Source organism: Polypterus senegalus, chromosome 8 (assembly GCF_016835505.1).
Source record: "Polypterus senegalus isolate Bchr_013 chromosome 8, ASM1683550v1, whole genome shotgun sequence".
Classification (NCBI taxonomy): Eukaryota; Metazoa; Chordata; class Cladistia; order Polypteriformes; family Polypteridae; genus Polypterus; species Polypterus senegalus.
This window is the reverse complement of record NC_053161.1, coordinates 41,607,974-41,626,367: the sequence shown is the minus strand read 5'-3', so window position 1 is coordinate 41,626,367 and position 18,394 is coordinate 41,607,974. Positions and strand designations below refer to the sequence as shown.

Sequence of the window (18,394 nt, the reverse complement as noted above, 5' to 3'; positions counted from 1 at the left end):
TAAGAAAAAAAAACTTTTTATAAGTTAGATAGTTCTGTCTTAAAAATAATTTAACCAGGCAATTCTAGGTGCTGCCACTAGATCCTTAAAAGAAGGAAAAAACATTTTTTGCATCTTTAACGCAAGAGCTTAAAATACTTCTGCTTAAGTATATACCTGCTAAGGGTCTCAAAGCAGTTAAAGTTTGTATTTGTCGCCACAGCCATTAAGAAAAAGACAATTAAAATGTTTTTACAAGATAAGAATTGGCATCCTGGATGTTTCAATTTAAATGCAATCATCCTTCTATAGCAACATGTCAGGTGGAAGTGGAGTCTATAGAACGGGCCAACTCCACACAGAAGGTATTCCACTCCTGAGAACTGGGGCAGAAATGTGCACCGCAGCTCAGGAATTAATGTGACATACAGTAATATAGTATGAAATCATTTTGATGCTCATCACTATAGTTTAGCCAGAAGCAAATATATTTTTAAATTATTTACAATTCTTTATCCTTAAGCACAAATAATGAAAGCAAAGGTGACCCATTGTGTTTTAAAGAAAAAAATTACCTTTACCTTGATGGTTTGATATAAAGCAGGTTAATAATAATAATAATAATACATTTTATTTATATAGCACCTTTCCCATGCTCAAGGCAGCTACTTTATTGTAATTAAACAGCATGCATGTAATTCTGACCAGCTAAGAAAAACAAAGCAACATTAAGTGAATTTATTGAATTTACATAATACTTAGGCAGATGTAAATCGACTCCAGGAAAATAAAATCCTACTTCAATATTGTCTGAGTACAGCGATTCATGAGGTTTGAGGTCAGATAATGCTTCTTAGGTTGTTCAGTATGTGGATAAGCTGCTTAGAAAAATACAATTAACAGGACTTTTTTAACTTGGAAAATATTTGTTTTTGGTACAGATACAGTCAAATTCAGATTTAAACTTCACATGGAGGTAAAGTGCTGGTAAACTAGGAGATTGCTGGTTTGAGTTCCAGCAGTGCCAAAAGGAATGCTTCTCCATTGGGCCCTTGAGCAAGACCCTAAACCTAGAATTGCTCCAGGGATGTTGTTCAAATAGATAACCCTGCATTATGACCCCAAGCCTCTCTTTCTGTCTCTGGAGAATAAGTTGGGACATGCAAAAAATGCTAAATTCCTTATGCAAGGAATTTTAAATGGCAAATATAGTGAATTATCATTAAGCTGAGCACTGCATAAGAAGTAGAAAGTTTTAGTTCTTACATGGAGTACATATGTTAATAACCCAATGTTGTAGATGCTACTATGCATCAAATGGAGAAGCAAAAAGATTATACAGTCAAATGAAAAAGTTTGGGAACCCCTCTCAGCCTGCATAGTAATTTACTCTACTTTCAACAAAAAAGATAACCGTGGTATGTCTTTCATTTCCTAGGAACATCTGAGTACTGGGGTGTTTTCCAAACAAAGATTTTTAGTGAAGCAGTACAGTAATCCCTCCTCGATCACGGGGGTTGCGTTCCAGACCCCCCCCTGTGAAAAGTGAAAATCCGCGAAGTAAAATCCATATATTCATATGGTTATTTTTATATATTTGAAGCCCTTATAAACTTTCCCACACTATTATAAACATTTCCCGTACAGTTATACAGCATAAACCCTTTGTATTCTTTTAGATATTAGGTAAGATTTGTTGAAATTATGTATGTAAACACACTGTTTATATACAGTAAAACCTAAATATAATCTCCAATATCACATATGTTATAGCCATTACGACAGACAGGCCACCAGCAATAAGTACGTACAATGCAAGAAAAATTATATACAGTAAAATGTGTGTACAGTAACACTAAACGTACGTACATGTACTAAGTACTGTACATAGAAAATTAATTATGGTTACTCACCAACAATGACACAATGACTTGTCTGATAATGATGAGTTTAATTTTACTGCACAACAAAAGAGAAAGTTACAGCTCTTCTGAAGGAGCCTCTTCAGGCGATTGTGTAGTACCGCCGTTGTTCTTCTTCTGGCAGTCTTCAATCCAAATCCCTAAAGCAGATTCTATCCGGACTACTGCCTTATCACATACACTTCAAACTCGTTTTGCACCCTGGTTAAAGGACACTGTGGCCGTAGATCTTATATTCTTTTCCTCCTTTTTAAATAAAAAGAATTGTGGACTCATTGATGTCATAATGGTGTCCTACAGCGGTGTAGCTGTTCCCTTCCTTCAACATATCCAAAACTTTTACCTTTTCGGTAATCGTTAGCATCTTCTGTTGGCGCTTGGGCACGGCCCCTGAAGCAGGAGCAGGAGCAGATTGTTTTGGAGCCATAATGAAGGGCTTGACTACGCACAAAGATAACCACAAAAGTTGACTCTTTACACAGCGAAACACACTGATGCTGAATGAGAGAGACGAGACTTCCTGGTTAACGCAGCGGAATCGAATTTGGCGCTCCGTCGCTGAACCAATCAGCACACAGAAGCTTAACTGCATGCTCTGATTGGGTAGCTACTCAGCCATCCGCCGATACAGTGAAGCCGCGAAAGTCAAAGCACGATATAGCGAGGGATTACTGTATTTAGTTGTATGAAATTAAATCAAATGTGAAAAACTGGCTGTGCAAAAATGTGGGTCCCCTTATAATTTTGCTGATTTGAATGTATGTAGCTGCTCAATACTGATTACTTGCAACACCAAATTGGTTGCATTAGCTCGTTAAGCCTTGAACTTCATAGACAGGAGTGTCCAATCATGAGAAAAGGTATTTAAGATGGTCAATTGCAAGTTGAGCTTCCCTTTGACTCTCCTCTGAAGAGTGACGGCATAGGATCCTCAAAGCAACTCTCAAAAGATCTGAAAACAAAGATTGTTCAGTATCATGGTTTAGCGGAAGGCTACAAAAAGCTATCTCAGAGGTTTAAACTGTCAGCTTCAACTGTAAGGAATGGAATCAGGAAATGGAAGGCCACAGGCACAGCTGCTGTTAAACCAACCCAGGTCTGGCAGGCCAAGAAAAATACTGGAGTGGTATATACGCAGGATTGTGAGAATGGTTACAGACAACCCACAGATCACCTCCACAGACCTGCAAGAACATCTTGCTGCAGATGGTGTATCTGTACATCGCTCTACTATTCAGCGACATTTCCACAAAGAACATCTGTATGGCTTGTTGTATGCAAATGTTCATTTAGACAAGCCAGATTTATTTTGGAACAAAGCGCTTTGGACTGATGAGACAAAAATTGAGTTATTTGGTTATAACAAAAAGTGCTTTGCATGGTGGAAGAAGAACACCACATTCCAAGAAAAACACCTGCTATCTACTGTCAAATTTGGTGGAGGATACATCATGCTGTGGGGCTGTGTGGCTAGTTCAGGGACCGGGCCCTTGTTAAAGTTGAGGGTCACAGGAATTCAACCCAATATCAACAAATTCTTCAGTATAATGTTCAAGCATCAGTCACAAAGTTGAAGTTATGCAGGGGTTGGATATTCCAACAAGACAATGACCCAAAACACAGTTCGAAATCTACACAGGCATTCATGCAGAGGGAGAAGTACAATGTTCTGGAATGGCCGTCACAGTCCCATGACTTGAATATCATCAAAAATCTATGGGATGATTTGAAGCAGGCTGTCCATGCTCAGCAGCCATCAAATTTAACTGAACTGGAGAGATTTTGTATAGAAGAATGGTCAAAAATACCTCCATCTAGAATTCAGATACTAATCAAGAGCTATAGGAGGCGTCTAGAGGCTGTTATATTTGCAAAAGGAGGCTCAACTAAGTATTGATGTAATATCTCTGTTGGGGTGCCCAAATTAATGCACTTGTCTAATTCTGTTAAGATGCATATTGCATATTTTCTGTTAATCCAATAAACTTAATGTCACTGCTAAAATACTACTGTTTTCATAAGGCACGCCATATATTAAAAGGAAGTTGCTACTTTAAAAGCTCAGCCAATGATAAACAAAAATCCAAAGAATTAAGAGGGGTTCCCAAACCTTTTCATTTGACTGTTTGCCATCACATGTTAATATCTGGCAGAGCCCAAAATATATAACTAAAAACTATGAAAAGAAAATAATGATTTTGTGATGTTATTGACTAATCATGAATGATAATCATGTTCATTAACATTTTGACTGATCATATACAGTGTATTCTGGGTTGATTCTGCTTCCGAGTGAGCAACAGCAAGATTGGGCCCGACACCTGAAATATACATCCTCTGTGGTTTGCAAGGCATGTGGTGAGAAATGACCAGTCAGAACCAACGTTCCTTCCCCTTAAGTCCCTGTCGCACTACACAATTTTCAGCAACATACTTTACATACATAATCTTAGCAAATCAAGGACATTTATGGGGCTCTCTCATAATCACAAGTCATTAGGGAGGTCCAAAGAAAAAAAAAAAAACTATAGTTGTATTCCTTATATTTATAACAAACACAAAGTATTTTAAGGAAAATAACACTCAGAGGTCATTCCATTTGGTAGTTTTGTATGTCAACTGAACTAAACAGCAGACAACTGTTCCCACATTTGTAGGTCCATGACATTCAAACTGTCTTTGATGAAGCTGGATGATTCTTGTGATGGCCTGCGACCAGTCGAAGAATGAACTGTTTCTGTTCTACTATTAGAATGTTCCTGAAACTCCTCCTAAATACTAGAACATTCTGCTAACTTCCACTTACTACTAGAATGTTCTGGGAAGGAAACTCCATCTTAGTACTAGAAAATACTCAGCTTCATTTTTTTTGTATTGTTTATAATCACTTAGCCGGTTAAGTGACCTACACAACAGTACAAAGAAACTGTTTAGAATGGAGTGGCCACTAAGTGTTTCAATGACTGTTTACCTGGAAGAACAATGCATATAATGCAGCTGATAGGAATAAGGAACATGTATGTTTTATACCATGCAAACATGGTAGAGGCTTTTTACTCTGATTTCTCATGATTTATGTACCACAATAGAATGGAGACAGGAAAAGAAGGGCCAAGATCATGGCAGAACTTGAGATACAAGGAAAGCATTTATACAGCCACTTACTCAACCAAGCAACACATTATTGGCAGCCAGCATGTGGCAAGCTCACTGTGCATAGAAATATGAAACTGTGCTGGAAAGTCATCATGGAGTCATCTAAGTTGTCAGCAAACACAGCTGTCAAGTTTGACATCCCCTCCAAATAGAAGTTATGTAATACCTTGCATACCTGTAACTGAATCTTTTCATACTGAGCCTGAACATTAGAAAGTGTATCGTTAGCCAGCTTTAGCTGCAGTTCAGTTTTCTTCAAGTTGCGCAGATCTCTTTCTTTCTCTCTCAATTTCCAGGCCAGATTGTCATGTTGTGTCTTCTTTTCCAACATGATGTGCCGCACATTAAGATCCAAAACTGCTCTGCATAGGCACAGATAGCAAGATTACACAATATATCTTTACATTTTACATTTTCCTAAAGTTAAACATTTCACTCATGCTCATGGATGTGATTTTGGAATGAAAATTTGTTTTCCCATTGCCATTGCCTATATGAGTGGTTTATATAGCACTCCATCATGCTAAGATTCTAATATTCCAACCCACTCTTTCTCTTCATTACTTTAATTCTGTTTACTTCAGTCCCATTTATACCTGCTGAACCGATGTTAACTCTGCTGTGCTTTTGCCAGCTCCTATCTTCTGTCTACTCTTGGGTTACTGACATCCCATCCAGTACGAATCCTTGCCTTATATCTGATGCTACTAGGGTCGGCTCTTGCTCTAAAACTCCTGAATTAAGCAGGCAGTGGCTGGCTGACATGCCCATTTATTCCACTGTTATTTTTGTAGGCACTTTTTACTTTTTATTTCCCTTTGATTTATAATTATATTTGAATTCCTCCATTACACTTTATCTTATTTAGATATGCACTTTGTGATAGTGTACTCCATGAAAGACACTGTATTACACAGTCAGAGCAAATATCAATCAGATGTTATTTAGTCCACCAAAATGAAACAAGTGATGTCATGATAGCCTACTAGATGGCAAGAAGGCCATATATGGGAGTTGGCATAAAGTATAACAAACGTCTCACAAACTATTGTATGTTTATTACAATCTTAAAATAGAACATGTTTAATACTCTGAAAAGAACACTTAAGTACTTGAATAACTGGCAGGTCAAAATTCACTGTATTAAAACACATTAGGACTATGGTTTGTCCTGAGCTGAATATCAATTAAGACCAATGCAAAAAAAACGATTTTTAGAAATGTTGGCCTACTGAAAGGTATGAATATGAGAAGTATGACCATGTACAGCACTCAATATTTAGTTGGGGCTCCTTTGGCCTGGATTACTGCAGCAATGCAGCGTGGCATGGAGTCGATCAGTCGGTTGCACTGCTCAGGTGTTATGAGAGCCCATGTTGCTCTGATAGTGGCCTTCAGCTCTTCTGAATTGTTGGGTCTGGCGTATTGCATCTTCTTCTTCACAATACCCCATAGATTTTCTATGGGTTTAAGGTCAGGCGAGTTTGCTGGTCAATCAAGAACAGGGATACCATGGTCCTTAAACCAGGTACTGGTAGTTTTGGCACTTTGTGCAGGTGCCAGGTCCTGTTGGAAAATGAAATCTGCATCTCCATAAAGTTCGTCAGCAGCAGGAAGCAGGAAGTGCTCTAAAACTTCCTGGTAGACGGCTGCGTTGACCTTGGACCTTAGAAAACACAATGAACCAACACCAGCAGATGACATGGCACCCCAAACCATCACTGACTGTGGAAACTTTACACTGGACCTCAATCAACGTGGATTCTGTGCCTCTCCTCTCTTCCTCCAGACTCTGGGACCTTGATTTCCAAAGGAAATGCAAAATTTACTTTCATCAGAGAACATGACTTTGGACCACTCAGCAGCAGTCCAGACGAGATGCTTCTGACGCTGTCTCTTGTTCAAGAGTGGCTTGACACAAGGAATGCGACAGCTGAAACCCATGTCTTGCATACGTCTGTGCGTGGTGGTTCTTGAAGCACTGACTCCAGCTGCAGTCCACTCTTTGTGAATCTCCCCCACAGTTTTGAATGGGTTTTGTTTCACAATCCTCTCCAGGGTGTGGTTATCCCTATTGCTTGTACACTTTTTTCTACCACATCTTGTCCTTCCCTTGGCCTCTCTTTTAATGTGCTTGGACACAGAGCTCTGTGAACAGCCAGCCTCTTTAGCAATGACCTTTTGTGTCTTGCCCTCCTTGTGCAAGGTGTCAATGGTCGTCTTTTGGACAACTGTCAAGTCAGCAGTCTTCCCCATGATTGTGTAGCCTACAGAACTAAACTGAGAGACCATTTAAAGGCTTTTGCAAGTGTTTTGCGTGAATTAGCTGATTAGAGTGTGGCACCAGGTGTCTTTAATATTGAACCTTTTCACAATATTCTAATTTTCCGAGATACTGTACTGAATTTGGGACTTTCATTAGTTGTCAGTTATAATCATCAAAATTAAAAGAAATAAACATTTGAAATACATCAGTCTCTGTGTAATGAATGAATCTAATATACAAGTTTCACTTTTGGAATAGAATTACTGAAATAAATCAACTTTGTCATGATATTCTAATTTTATGGCCAGCACCTGTATATATTTTGTCTCTAAAAAGGGTGTGCTGCGCGTTGTATGACATAACTGGCAATGGCAGCATTACCTCTTTTGGAGGATATCACCAGTGCCAGGCCAATCAGGGAGCAAGGTTTCAGAAACTGCAATACTCATGATGATGACTGGTCTATAAGCTTATTTAGACTTCTTGGAATTGTGTGCTGAATTGAAGCCTACAGTACAGGGACCACCATATAGAAATCATGCAATCTCTGTTCCATTTCAGGTTTTAACAACCATACAGAAATTATGGGTGCTTTTAGTGTGAACTGGCTGACAGGTCAGGAACTTGCAGCCTTCCCTGAGGTGTGTCTTGCCATCGGTATGTAAAGGTATAATTAAGATGCTAACCAGAAACATCCAATTTCCTTACAGTCAAGCTGAGGTCAAAAGGCAATTTGCAGTGATAGCTGATTTTCCTAATGCAGTACTCACAAATGACTGCACACATCACCAAAGTCACCATCTCAGAATAAATTTGCTTTTGTAAACAGAAAGCAATCAATTAATATACAACTGATGTGTAATGCTCAAACATTTCTGAAACAACACTTGTATATTGACAGTGTTCAAGCTAAGATTCACATTCAGAGGAATCTGGATTTGAGTGCTGACAGCCACTTCACAGTGCAGCCCCACTTCGTGGCCAGGATTTTGTATACCCATTCAGTTGTAGCAAAGGGAGTACACAATAAAATATTGCAGAATGAAGTTAAACCACTGCAGTACAAACCTGTCTGCCATGGCTGCTTCTTCTTTCTCTTTGGTGATTTCCTGTTCTTTGATTAGCTGGCTTTGCTCCTTTTCTTTGGCTTCTATCTCTGCTCTCTTCTTCTCTAGAACCTTCATGATATCGTGTTTCTCCTCCATTAACTTCTTAAACTTGGATTCTGTGTGCTTCTGTTCTGTGGTTAACTCGGAGAATTGATCCTCTAGTTCTGCTCTTTTTTTGTCTAAGTCACTAATAAAAAAATGACATGTTCAGTTTGAATTCAGTTTTAACATCCTGTAAGGTTACTTATTAAAAATTAATTATAGTAAAAGTATAAGTACGGTAAAGTATACATAAAATTAAACACACAAAACTAACTCCTGAAGTTTCTAGTCAAATATGTGTACAAAATATGTATACAATGTATACAATATGTAGACAAAATTTGTATAAAAGTTTCTATCAATCATTGAAGTACTCTTGTGTTTTAATAACTCAGATTACAATCCTCCCAAATCCCAAAGAAGTGTATGTTTATTAACATCCCAAAACTGGTCCTGTCTTTGTGATGGGGGCAAGCGTGCCCATTTGATGGACTGTCACCTTATTTTCTGACTTGCACCTGATGTTGCCAATATACATAATGCAGTATTGGAAAAAAGTAATTTAAGAAAATGAAAGGATGGTGGAAATTACAACAGTGAACAGTGTGTTATACAGAAATGTTCTCAAGAGATTGAAACATCTGAGAAAACTATAATAATTAATTGAACAAGCAGTGCACTATTTATACTAATGACCAATTTCATGGAATTTCTTTAAGCACTGACTTCAAATTAATTTAATAATGGAATTCATTTGAATATATTCTATATGTAAAATACAATCGTGTTCTTTCATTTAAATTGCTGCTGACATGGAGCTTTTAACAAAACTCAAATTATAAAGATTTGTTCATTTCTTACAAACTATACTATAATGTTAGATGTTTATTCTATTTCTAATTCTGACAGGCATCATTAGTTTTTGCATATGTGATTAGACAGCAATAAATGTGGTAGTTGATCTGAATTTCCTTATGTAATATTACATTTTGTATCAAGAATAACAAAAGCCTTTCTCTTCTATACCTGACTTGGTGTTATATTCGTTTATGGTCTATGATTGACAGAAATAAATAACCCTTAGTGTTTCTAGTCTGGATTACACTTTGATCCACATAAATGTTTACATGTTCAGAGCATAGACATTTTAACTCCCAGTTTTTTCAGGATTGGGCTCACGGAGAGGAAGTTCATTCTGTATTTGTAAAAACACGATGTCTGAGAGTAGGTGCAAGGTGTATAGATGTACTTGTCAATGAAATACATAAATTCTTTCATTAACCTCCACCCCAACGACAACACCTATCCTTAAAATTAAGATGTTCAGTACTTCCCGTCTAAGCACATAATCCAGGCCAGGCCCATATGTCTGAGATTTTCTGACTACCTTAGATTGAGCTCCAAATCCAAACAAAGGACCCTACCCTAACCTGCCTTTCCTAACATTATTCCACTTTATAAATGTAATTTTTGTCCCTTATTTTTCTGAGGAGATTCTTTTGCATAGTTAAACATATATAATAATAATAATAACATATTTCTCATTAAACTATATTTAATTGTCAGTACATATATCCATTGTTTAAACCCACTTAGTCCCATTTTCCGTGCTTCAAGGAGTCTGAGCCCATTCCACCAATATCAGGCACAGAGCGGGAAACAACATTGGACAGAGGCATCTTGGGGTACCACTATACACACATGCCAAGTGAGCAAATTTAGTCAGCAATCAGCCTTACAATATGTGTAGAAAACCCATGTAAACACAGGAAGCACACGCAAACTACATACTGTTAGTTACTGGGCCACAATTTGGACATATCCTCCAGTGCTATGACCCAGCAATGCTAAGCTCTGTGCCCCAATGTTCCCCAGTTTAACTGTACAGCTGAAAGTAAAACACTGCTAATGGAACCCGTTGGTGGACACCGGCGGTGAGCTGAAGAAGGAGTCCTACAGGACCTTTTGTCCTGTGGGACTCTGGAGGCAGCTAATAGGTACCGGCAGGCCAAGTGGAATGCGGCTTCAGTGGTTGCAGAGGCAAAAAATCGGGCGTGGGAGGAGTATGGGGAGGCCACCTTCTGGCGTCTCAGGAGGGGGAAGCAGTGTAGTGTCAACACTGTATATGGTAGGGATGGTGACCTCGACTCGGGATGTTGTGGGTCGGTGGGGGAAGTATTTCGAAGACCTCCTCAATCCCACTAACATGCCTTCCAATGAGGAAGCAGAGCCTGGGGACTCAGATGTGGGCTCTCCCATCTCTGGAACTGAGGTCACCAAGGTGGGCAAAAAACTCCTTGGTGGCAGGGCCCCAGGGGTGGATAAGATATGCCCGGAGTTCCTCAAGGCTCTGGATGTTGTAGGACTGTCCTGGTTGACACGCTTCTGCAATATCACATGGACATCGGGGACAGTGCCTCTGGATTGGCAGACCAGAGTGGTGATCCCCCTCTTTAACAAGGGGGACCGGAGGGTGTGTTCCAACTATAGAGGGATCACACTCCTCAGCCTCCCTGGAAAAGTCTATTTGGGGGTCCTGGAGAGAAGGGTCCATCAGATAGTCGAACCTCGGATTCAGGAGGAACAGTGTGGTTTTCGTCCTGGTTGCAGAACAGTGGACCAGCTCTACACCCTTAGCAGGGTCCTGGAGGGTGCATGTGATTTGTGGACTTGGAAAAGGCATTCGACCGTGTCCCTCGGGGAATCCTGTGGAGGGTGCTCCAGGAGTATGGGGTACCGGACCTCCCGATAAGGGCTGTTTGTTCCCTGTACAACAAATGTCAGAGCTTGGTCCGCATTGCTGGCAGTAAGTCGAACCTGTTTCCATTGAGAGTTGGACTCTGCCAGGGCTGCCCTTTGTCACCGATTCTGTTCATAACTTTTATGCACAGAATTTCTAGGTGCAGCCAGGGCGTTGAGAGGGTCCGGTTTGGTGGACTCAGGATTGGGTCACTGCTTTTTGCAGATGATGTTATCCTGTTTGCTTCATCAGGCCATGATCTTCAGCTCTCTCTGGATCGGTTTGCAGTTGAGTGTGAAGCTGCCGGGATGGGAATCAGCACCTCCAAATCCGAGACCATGGTTCTCAGCCGGAAAAGGGTGGAGTGCCCTCTTAAGGTTGGGAACAAGATCCTGCCCCAAGTGGAGGAGTTCAAGTATCTCGGGGTCTTGTTCACGAGTGAGGGAAGAATGGAGCGTGAGACTGACAGGCGGATCGGTGCGCCATCCACACTGATTCGGGCTCTGCATCGGTCTGTTGTGGTGAAAAAGGAGCTGAGCCGTAAGGTAAAGCTCTCAATTTACCTGTCGATCTATGTTCCTACCCTCACCTATGGTCATGAGCTATAGGTAGTGACCGAAAGAATGAGATCACAAATACAAGTGGCTGAAATGAGTTTTCTCCGCAGGGTGTCTGGGCTTTCCCTTAAAGACAGGGTGAGAAGCTCAGTCATCTGGAAGAGGCTCAGAGTAGAGCTGCTGAGGAGTCAGATGAGGTGGCTCGGGCATTTGATCAGGATGCCTCCTGGATGCCTCCCTGGTGAGATGTTCCGGGCACGTCCAACCGGGAGGAGGCCCCGGGGAAGACCCAGGACACGCTGGAGGGACTATGTCTCTCGGCTGGCCTGGGAATGCCTCGGGATTCCCCAGGAAGAGCTAGAAGAAGTAGCCAGGGTGAGGGAAGTCTGGGTATCTCTGCTCAAGCTGCTGCCCCCGTGACCCAATCTCGGATAAGCAGAAGAGGATGGATGGATGGATGGATGGATAATGTTTTTATTACACAACAACTGCAGATGATGATATATTTCAATTACTTACAAATTGTTAACTAATTAATTTATTCAGTCATCTCTGCAAAATGTATCTTTAAAAGCAGAAATCATTTTACTCTCTAAATCAAACAAATGTTAACTAAAGTTGTACAAAGTACATACATGATAGTGAAACATTAGCTTTTATGTGCTCATTATGCTTTGAAACATACATATTTAACTTATAAATCAATTTTAACTTACATTTTTTTGCGATTTATCTTTTCAATCTCCTTCCCCACTTGGTCCGGAATGGAATGCAGCTGGACTAATTCATTCTGGTGGGAAAGTAAATATTCATGACATTACTACACACCACCAGGACATATCCATGGAATCATTGCTTTTACAAGAAACAGCAAAAGGTTTGGAAATGGAAACTGAGAAATTACCTAATCTAAGAGAGAAAGAGAGAGTGTATGTGTAATAAAATGAAAACTAATCTTCAAAAGATGGAAAAGGTGTTAAGTTCAACTACAGACATATTTAGGCTCAGGCACATCGCCATGTTTCCATTTTGGATAGTACAAGGCATGATTAAACTGTTCTTAGGCCCTAATTTAGAGATATAAATTAAGTAAATGATTTGTTTAATTAAAGATGTATAATTACATACTTCATACAATGAAGAAGACTAATTAATATTTGGAAATGTAAATAATTGATCTTTTAATTTTGTGGCAAGACAGTACACGCAGTATAACAATTCAATAGAATTATCTTACTTTTCATTGACATTCACATTATGTGTTAATTGTTTGTTTTCTAGCATTTTTCCTAGGGTTGTCAAAAGGAAAAACAAAGATGAATTTTCTTCTCTTGGTTAAAACATGCATAACTGATCATTACATCTATATTCATTTAATTTGTAACAACAGTGTGATAACACAATGTTGTTAAATATAGATGTGAATAATCCTTTACAGCCACGCATATTCATCCTTTACAGCCACGCATATTCATCCTTCCACAGTGATCAATTAAAGCAGACAGAGAGATGAAGGATATAAAAACAAGGAAAAGAAATAAAAAAATGTCTTTCTTATAAGTGAAAATGCTAAGACAAATGGGCCAATGGACACTTACCTTCAGATCTTCCATGACCTCCTGTTTTTCATTAAATTCATTCTGCTCACGTTGCATCTGCCTTTGTTTTGTCTCCATATCTTCTTTTAAGTTTTTTATTTCCAGTTTCCGCTTTGTGCTTTCCTTCCGAAGCTCCTCACAGCTCTCTTTTAAAATTTTGGTCTTCTTTTCTAATTCCTTGGTAAGAACAAAGAGAATATAAAGGTCATGCTCAAAATGCATTATCATTCAAAATTGACATAAAAATACAAAAAAAAACTGCAAGTGTATTACAGTTTTTTGCAAAAATTTGCGAAGAATGCTCTTTAAAAAAAAGAACAGGATTAACTATTTTTTTAATAGTGTGCAATATCACCAGGTTTTTTACAAAGAAAGAAGGAATACAAGGCAAATCATCTCTCATATGTAAGATACGCTAAAGGTAAACGCTGAAACTGTAAGGAAAATCTGTTTTCACACTTACTAGTAAGCTCCTCTAAGCCAACTCACATTTGGACTTTTCATTTACTTTGAGGTGGCTTTACAAGTTCCTATATGCAACTGAAACCAAAAAGTATACAACATGTAGACTGAAAATTTAAACATTTGATGAGCTCCATGAACAGGAAATAAAATGAGATGTATAAAGAGAACATAATACAGATAAAAATGACAAAACCTACTATAAATTCTAATTCATTAATATGGTGGAGAAACATGTTGTGTAACAGCCAGTGTGATTAAAAGAATGGAACAATATCAGAACATGTTAGTCCATTAGATTCTAAACTGATATGTTAGCATGAAAATGTCGAAGACAGATAACTTTTGTTAGAAGTTCTTTGCAGCTACAAGTCATAATCTATGTCTAACACACAATTTGGGGATAACTGCTGTGAATTATAGATCTAACACTGATGGATTTCTTTATGCAAGAGTATGTGAAAAAATAATTACCTGGACTGAAAAAAAAAACCTTTGGCAAAAATCATGAATAGGAGGGAATTTATATAGCAATCCAAATATATATAACCTTTTGAAATTGTGTTATGGATGTCCAGAGTAAAGAGGTCAAGAATCATCATTTGTAATGTTCCCTCAAGGTGTCTGAATGAAGAGACTGTGAGTTAACTTTAATCTTCTTTTATTAAGTAGTTAGGTTTAAGCCATGGTTTTAGATTGTACAGAGCTAATGCTGCAGGTATTTTTGGTTACACAGGCTTTTTAATTTGCTTTACTTGATTTCTCCAGTTTTAGAAACTCTTCAAACATGGCCTGTCATTATATCAACTAGCCCTGATGAAATTTTGTACTCTGTTTAGAAAGTTGGACTATTTTAATTATTTGTGAGCTTTAACTAATTTCTGCTACAGCTGTAAATTCAGCTAGCTTAGTTATTTATTAGTGCATCATCAGTAACCATTAATTCATTAGCTTAGTTCAACATAAGGTCTGCCCTGAAGCCCTGTGAGCATACCTATCTCTATGGCTCTTTGACTTCAGCCCTAAGCCTGAGACATGCCATGTCCCTTTGTAGTTTGAAAAAAAAAAAGACACAAATTAAAAACTCAATTTGAAATTGACTGAATGCTTCTGTACAAATAATTATACTGTAACCAGTAACGGCGCACTGCTCAAATACACTTGACTTGAGCATTCATGGTTTTCATACTCTTTCTCTGTACGTTTAACATTCGTTTGCTCAGAGGCTGTTGCACTTGCTTCTTCTCTTCTTTTGTCGGCATCTTTTCGTGTTAAAACTGATTAAGTCAGGGCTTGTGTTGCAATTACTTGGTATGTTTTCTTTAATTTTTTCACTTAAGCTGGCACTTAAGTCTTCAATCTGCCTCAAGAATGATTAAAGATATGAAGAGGTAGGGGAAGTGATGGCAAAGGTGGTAGGGATAGAAACACTGCCCGTTTTAAGTTCATAAAGCACAGAGAATTTATAATTTTAGGTATGTTTACAAGCCTTAAATTCTACGCCGTTTGGCTTGCTCTCTCTCTCAGGGGTGGGGATCGATCTGTTCTTAACTCAATTTTTCTTTTTGTAAAAACTTGATTGCTTTGTATGGATTGCAATAAAATTAATACAAATAAAAAAAAAAGAAAAACAAACACTGCCCATATGCATGCGCTGCATGGCCGCCCTGCTGGCCACTGCCGAGAGTTGATCCTACAATACAATAAAAATAAAAAGAGGAATAAACCTTGGAGGTCAATCATCAGCCCAAAAGCGGATAGTAGATGTCATGTAGTATATGTATGCCAAATTTCAGGTCAATAGATCAGTAGTTCGTTTTGTGAGCTACAGGTGATTTAAAATCCTGGACAGACAAACGCACAGCCACAGTAGTGTATTATATATATGACACTTTTGTACTTGGCAGGGGTTAATGTAAGACCTATGGTCACAACATACCCTGGAACTGCTCTTCACCTATATGCTAATAAATTAACTCTGTTTTAAATCTTTCAAAATTCCTCGATACAAGCAAATTTCACACACACTGCATGCATTCTGAGGCTGTGGGTAACAAACACTGAAGAAATCTTGCTGGAAAGACAAACACTCAACTGCCCCTCAGCAACCAGCAATGTTAAATGTGCTCCATCTGAAGTGGCCACACTACATATTCCCTCATTATTTTCTTTTGTCTATGTATGATGAATTAAGATACCAACAGTTAGAACAGGTTGTGCTGGGGATCCATTCTGTTATTGGGTCTGATCCTCATTAAAGCTGCTCCTCATACACACTGATCAAGGCTAATAATGACACATTAAATCAATCAGTTAAAGGAACAGTTAAAGAGTGAAATGAAACTGAGGGTGCCTTTTTATGTGGTAGTCACTTTTTTGTTCTTTTATAACTCTATATATGCTGAACCTGCGCTGCACTTACTCATAGCAGGATGCCTAGCAAGGCTGAACTTGTTACACCAAAAAAGGCATGTTCTTGAAAAGTATACAAAGTCAAACACTGTAAAGTCTGTCTGGCTTGCTCACTTAGATTCTTGTTAATATCAGAATTCCAATTCTGTTTATTAATTTTTGGTGTATTTTGTATATGATTTTAAATAACATTCTCAAAGTGCTTGTCTATACAGAATTTACAGCTATGATTAATCCATCCTTTCTGCAACTGGCTTTTCCAAAATAAAGAAGAAAGAATCACAGTTCATAACATGAGCAGACTACAACAATATAACATCCATTATTTATTTTTAACTGCTTATTATTTGGCTGATGCCTTATTATTAAGACAACTTGCAACATCAGAGATACAACTGGTTCAATTTCTTATGTTTTTCCAATAGGAGCACAAGCAAGTAAACTGACCTGCTCATGGTCAGACAGTGTCAGTGCTAGAATTTGAACCCACAACCTCAGGGTTTGAAATTCAGAGCTTTAACAACTACAACACACTGCCACAGAAACCACCCATGGTCAGGTATAACACAGTAAGTCATGGTTTTGAAGAGCTTGGTCAACTGGCTGCCCTTCAACACATGGGCATTCTACAATATGTTAAGAAAATCATTGAAACATGTGCTTATCCTAAAAAAGCTGAGATGAAATGCCTCTTTATGCTTATCTCATATACTGTAATGCTGCATTAAAGCTATGATGTTATGTAGTTGGCCTCAGCATTATTGAAAGGCCATGATGCGCACAGCATTTAGCTGGCACTTCTTGTAGTTCATTGGATATGTTATGTCTGTGAAACCCATTTATTGCATTAATATTGACTCAAGAAGTCATGTTAGGAATGCACAATCATTTCCTCATTTTGTTACACATTTTCCATTTGTATAATGTTTACATTAAGCTTTTTGCAATTCTTTTGTACTGTCTGTAGTTAAGCCGTTCAATGTACTCCATGCATTATCTTCTTTTGAACAGTTGTTGTTTTGTGACTACACTCCTTGTGGAGTGATCTAGAGAATGTCAATGCTGACTAACTGCTTGATCAGACGCTCAGCATGCACACACTCTAGAAGTAAAAGTGCTCTAAGCCTCACTTTAGAATCAGCAGTTTCCTTTATATCTCTATTCTACCCAAACTTAAAACAAGAGATAGAAAATGAGTAGTGTGCATACCCCTGGCTTTGGTATCGCTTCATACTCTTTCTCCAGCATATTCTTTTCTTCTTGTAGGCTAAAATAGAGCAGACAGATTTCACATGTTATACTTTCTGGATTAGAAATATAGTACATAATAAAGAAGAAATAACTAAGAAAATCTTTGCATCACCTTCCTTCAGTGACAACAATGTCACTCACAAAGAGTATACGTACAAAATATGTCATAACTTTCGTGTGCTATAAACCTGTCACCCTCCAGGAATCTTGTGAAGTTTTTAATTTTTTTGATTAACATCTTGGGGTGTATTTGGAAGATACTTCAAAAAATGAATGGAAAGAAGAAATAACTGCACCAGAAAAATGAAAGATAAAGATAAAATTAAACCAGAAAAATCAGTCAAGGTCCAATCCCTTCCAGCCAGATAAATACCTAATGGTGCAAACTCGTGTTATACATATATACTGTGTATGTGGACAGGACTTCATAGCTACTTTACACTCTTCAAAATGATTTGATATGTTTTGTTGTCTTTACATCAAAAATTGTCTTAAAAAATAATTTACTGATTATACTATATTATAATTTAGATTGAAATGTTATGGAGTACTACTCTGAGACTGGTGCCCTGTCAATGGATTGTTCCGGCCTTGTGCCAGATACTAGAATAGGATTCAGTTTCTCCACAGCTTTGCTTGGGATAGGCAAGTCTGGAAAATGGATGGGTGGATGTTAAGGATACATTGAAGCAGGCGTGGGTGGCACAATGACAAGTACTGCTGCCTCACAGCTTCAGAGACCAGGCTGCATTTCTGGTTTGATCTCTGTTTGTGTGACTCTGTCATGTTCTCTTAACATGTCTGTGGGGTTTTACAACCCACACGTCGTAAGGAGTATATCTGATTAAAGAAATGGCATGTAGTTGAACTCTCATACACAACAGAGAAGATGCTGTAAGT

The 18,394-nt window shown here is 38.4% G+C and overlaps 1 protein-coding gene across 2 annotated transcripts in view; it reads right to left on the bottom strand.

The window, feature by feature from the left end:
• The window catches only part of ccdc146 (coiled-coil domain containing 146), a 152,738-nt gene that overhangs the window by 46,853 nt on the left and 87,491 nt on the right, over positions 1–18,394 (bottom strand). For both annotated transcript variants that reach the window (XM_039761027.1, XM_039761028.1), the window contains 5 exons: positions 17,453–17,510; positions 13,370–13,546; positions 12,488–12,561; positions 8,392–8,619; positions 5,233–5,419 (listed from right to left, as the gene is read on the bottom strand). In XM_039761027.1, the coding sequence (XP_039616961.1) occupies positions 5,233–5,419; positions 8,392–8,619; positions 12,488–12,561; positions 13,370–13,546; positions 17,453–17,510 (724 nt within the window). The remainder of the gene's footprint in view (positions 1–5,232; positions 5,420–8,391; positions 8,620–12,487; positions 12,562–13,369; positions 13,547–17,452; positions 17,511–18,394) is intronic.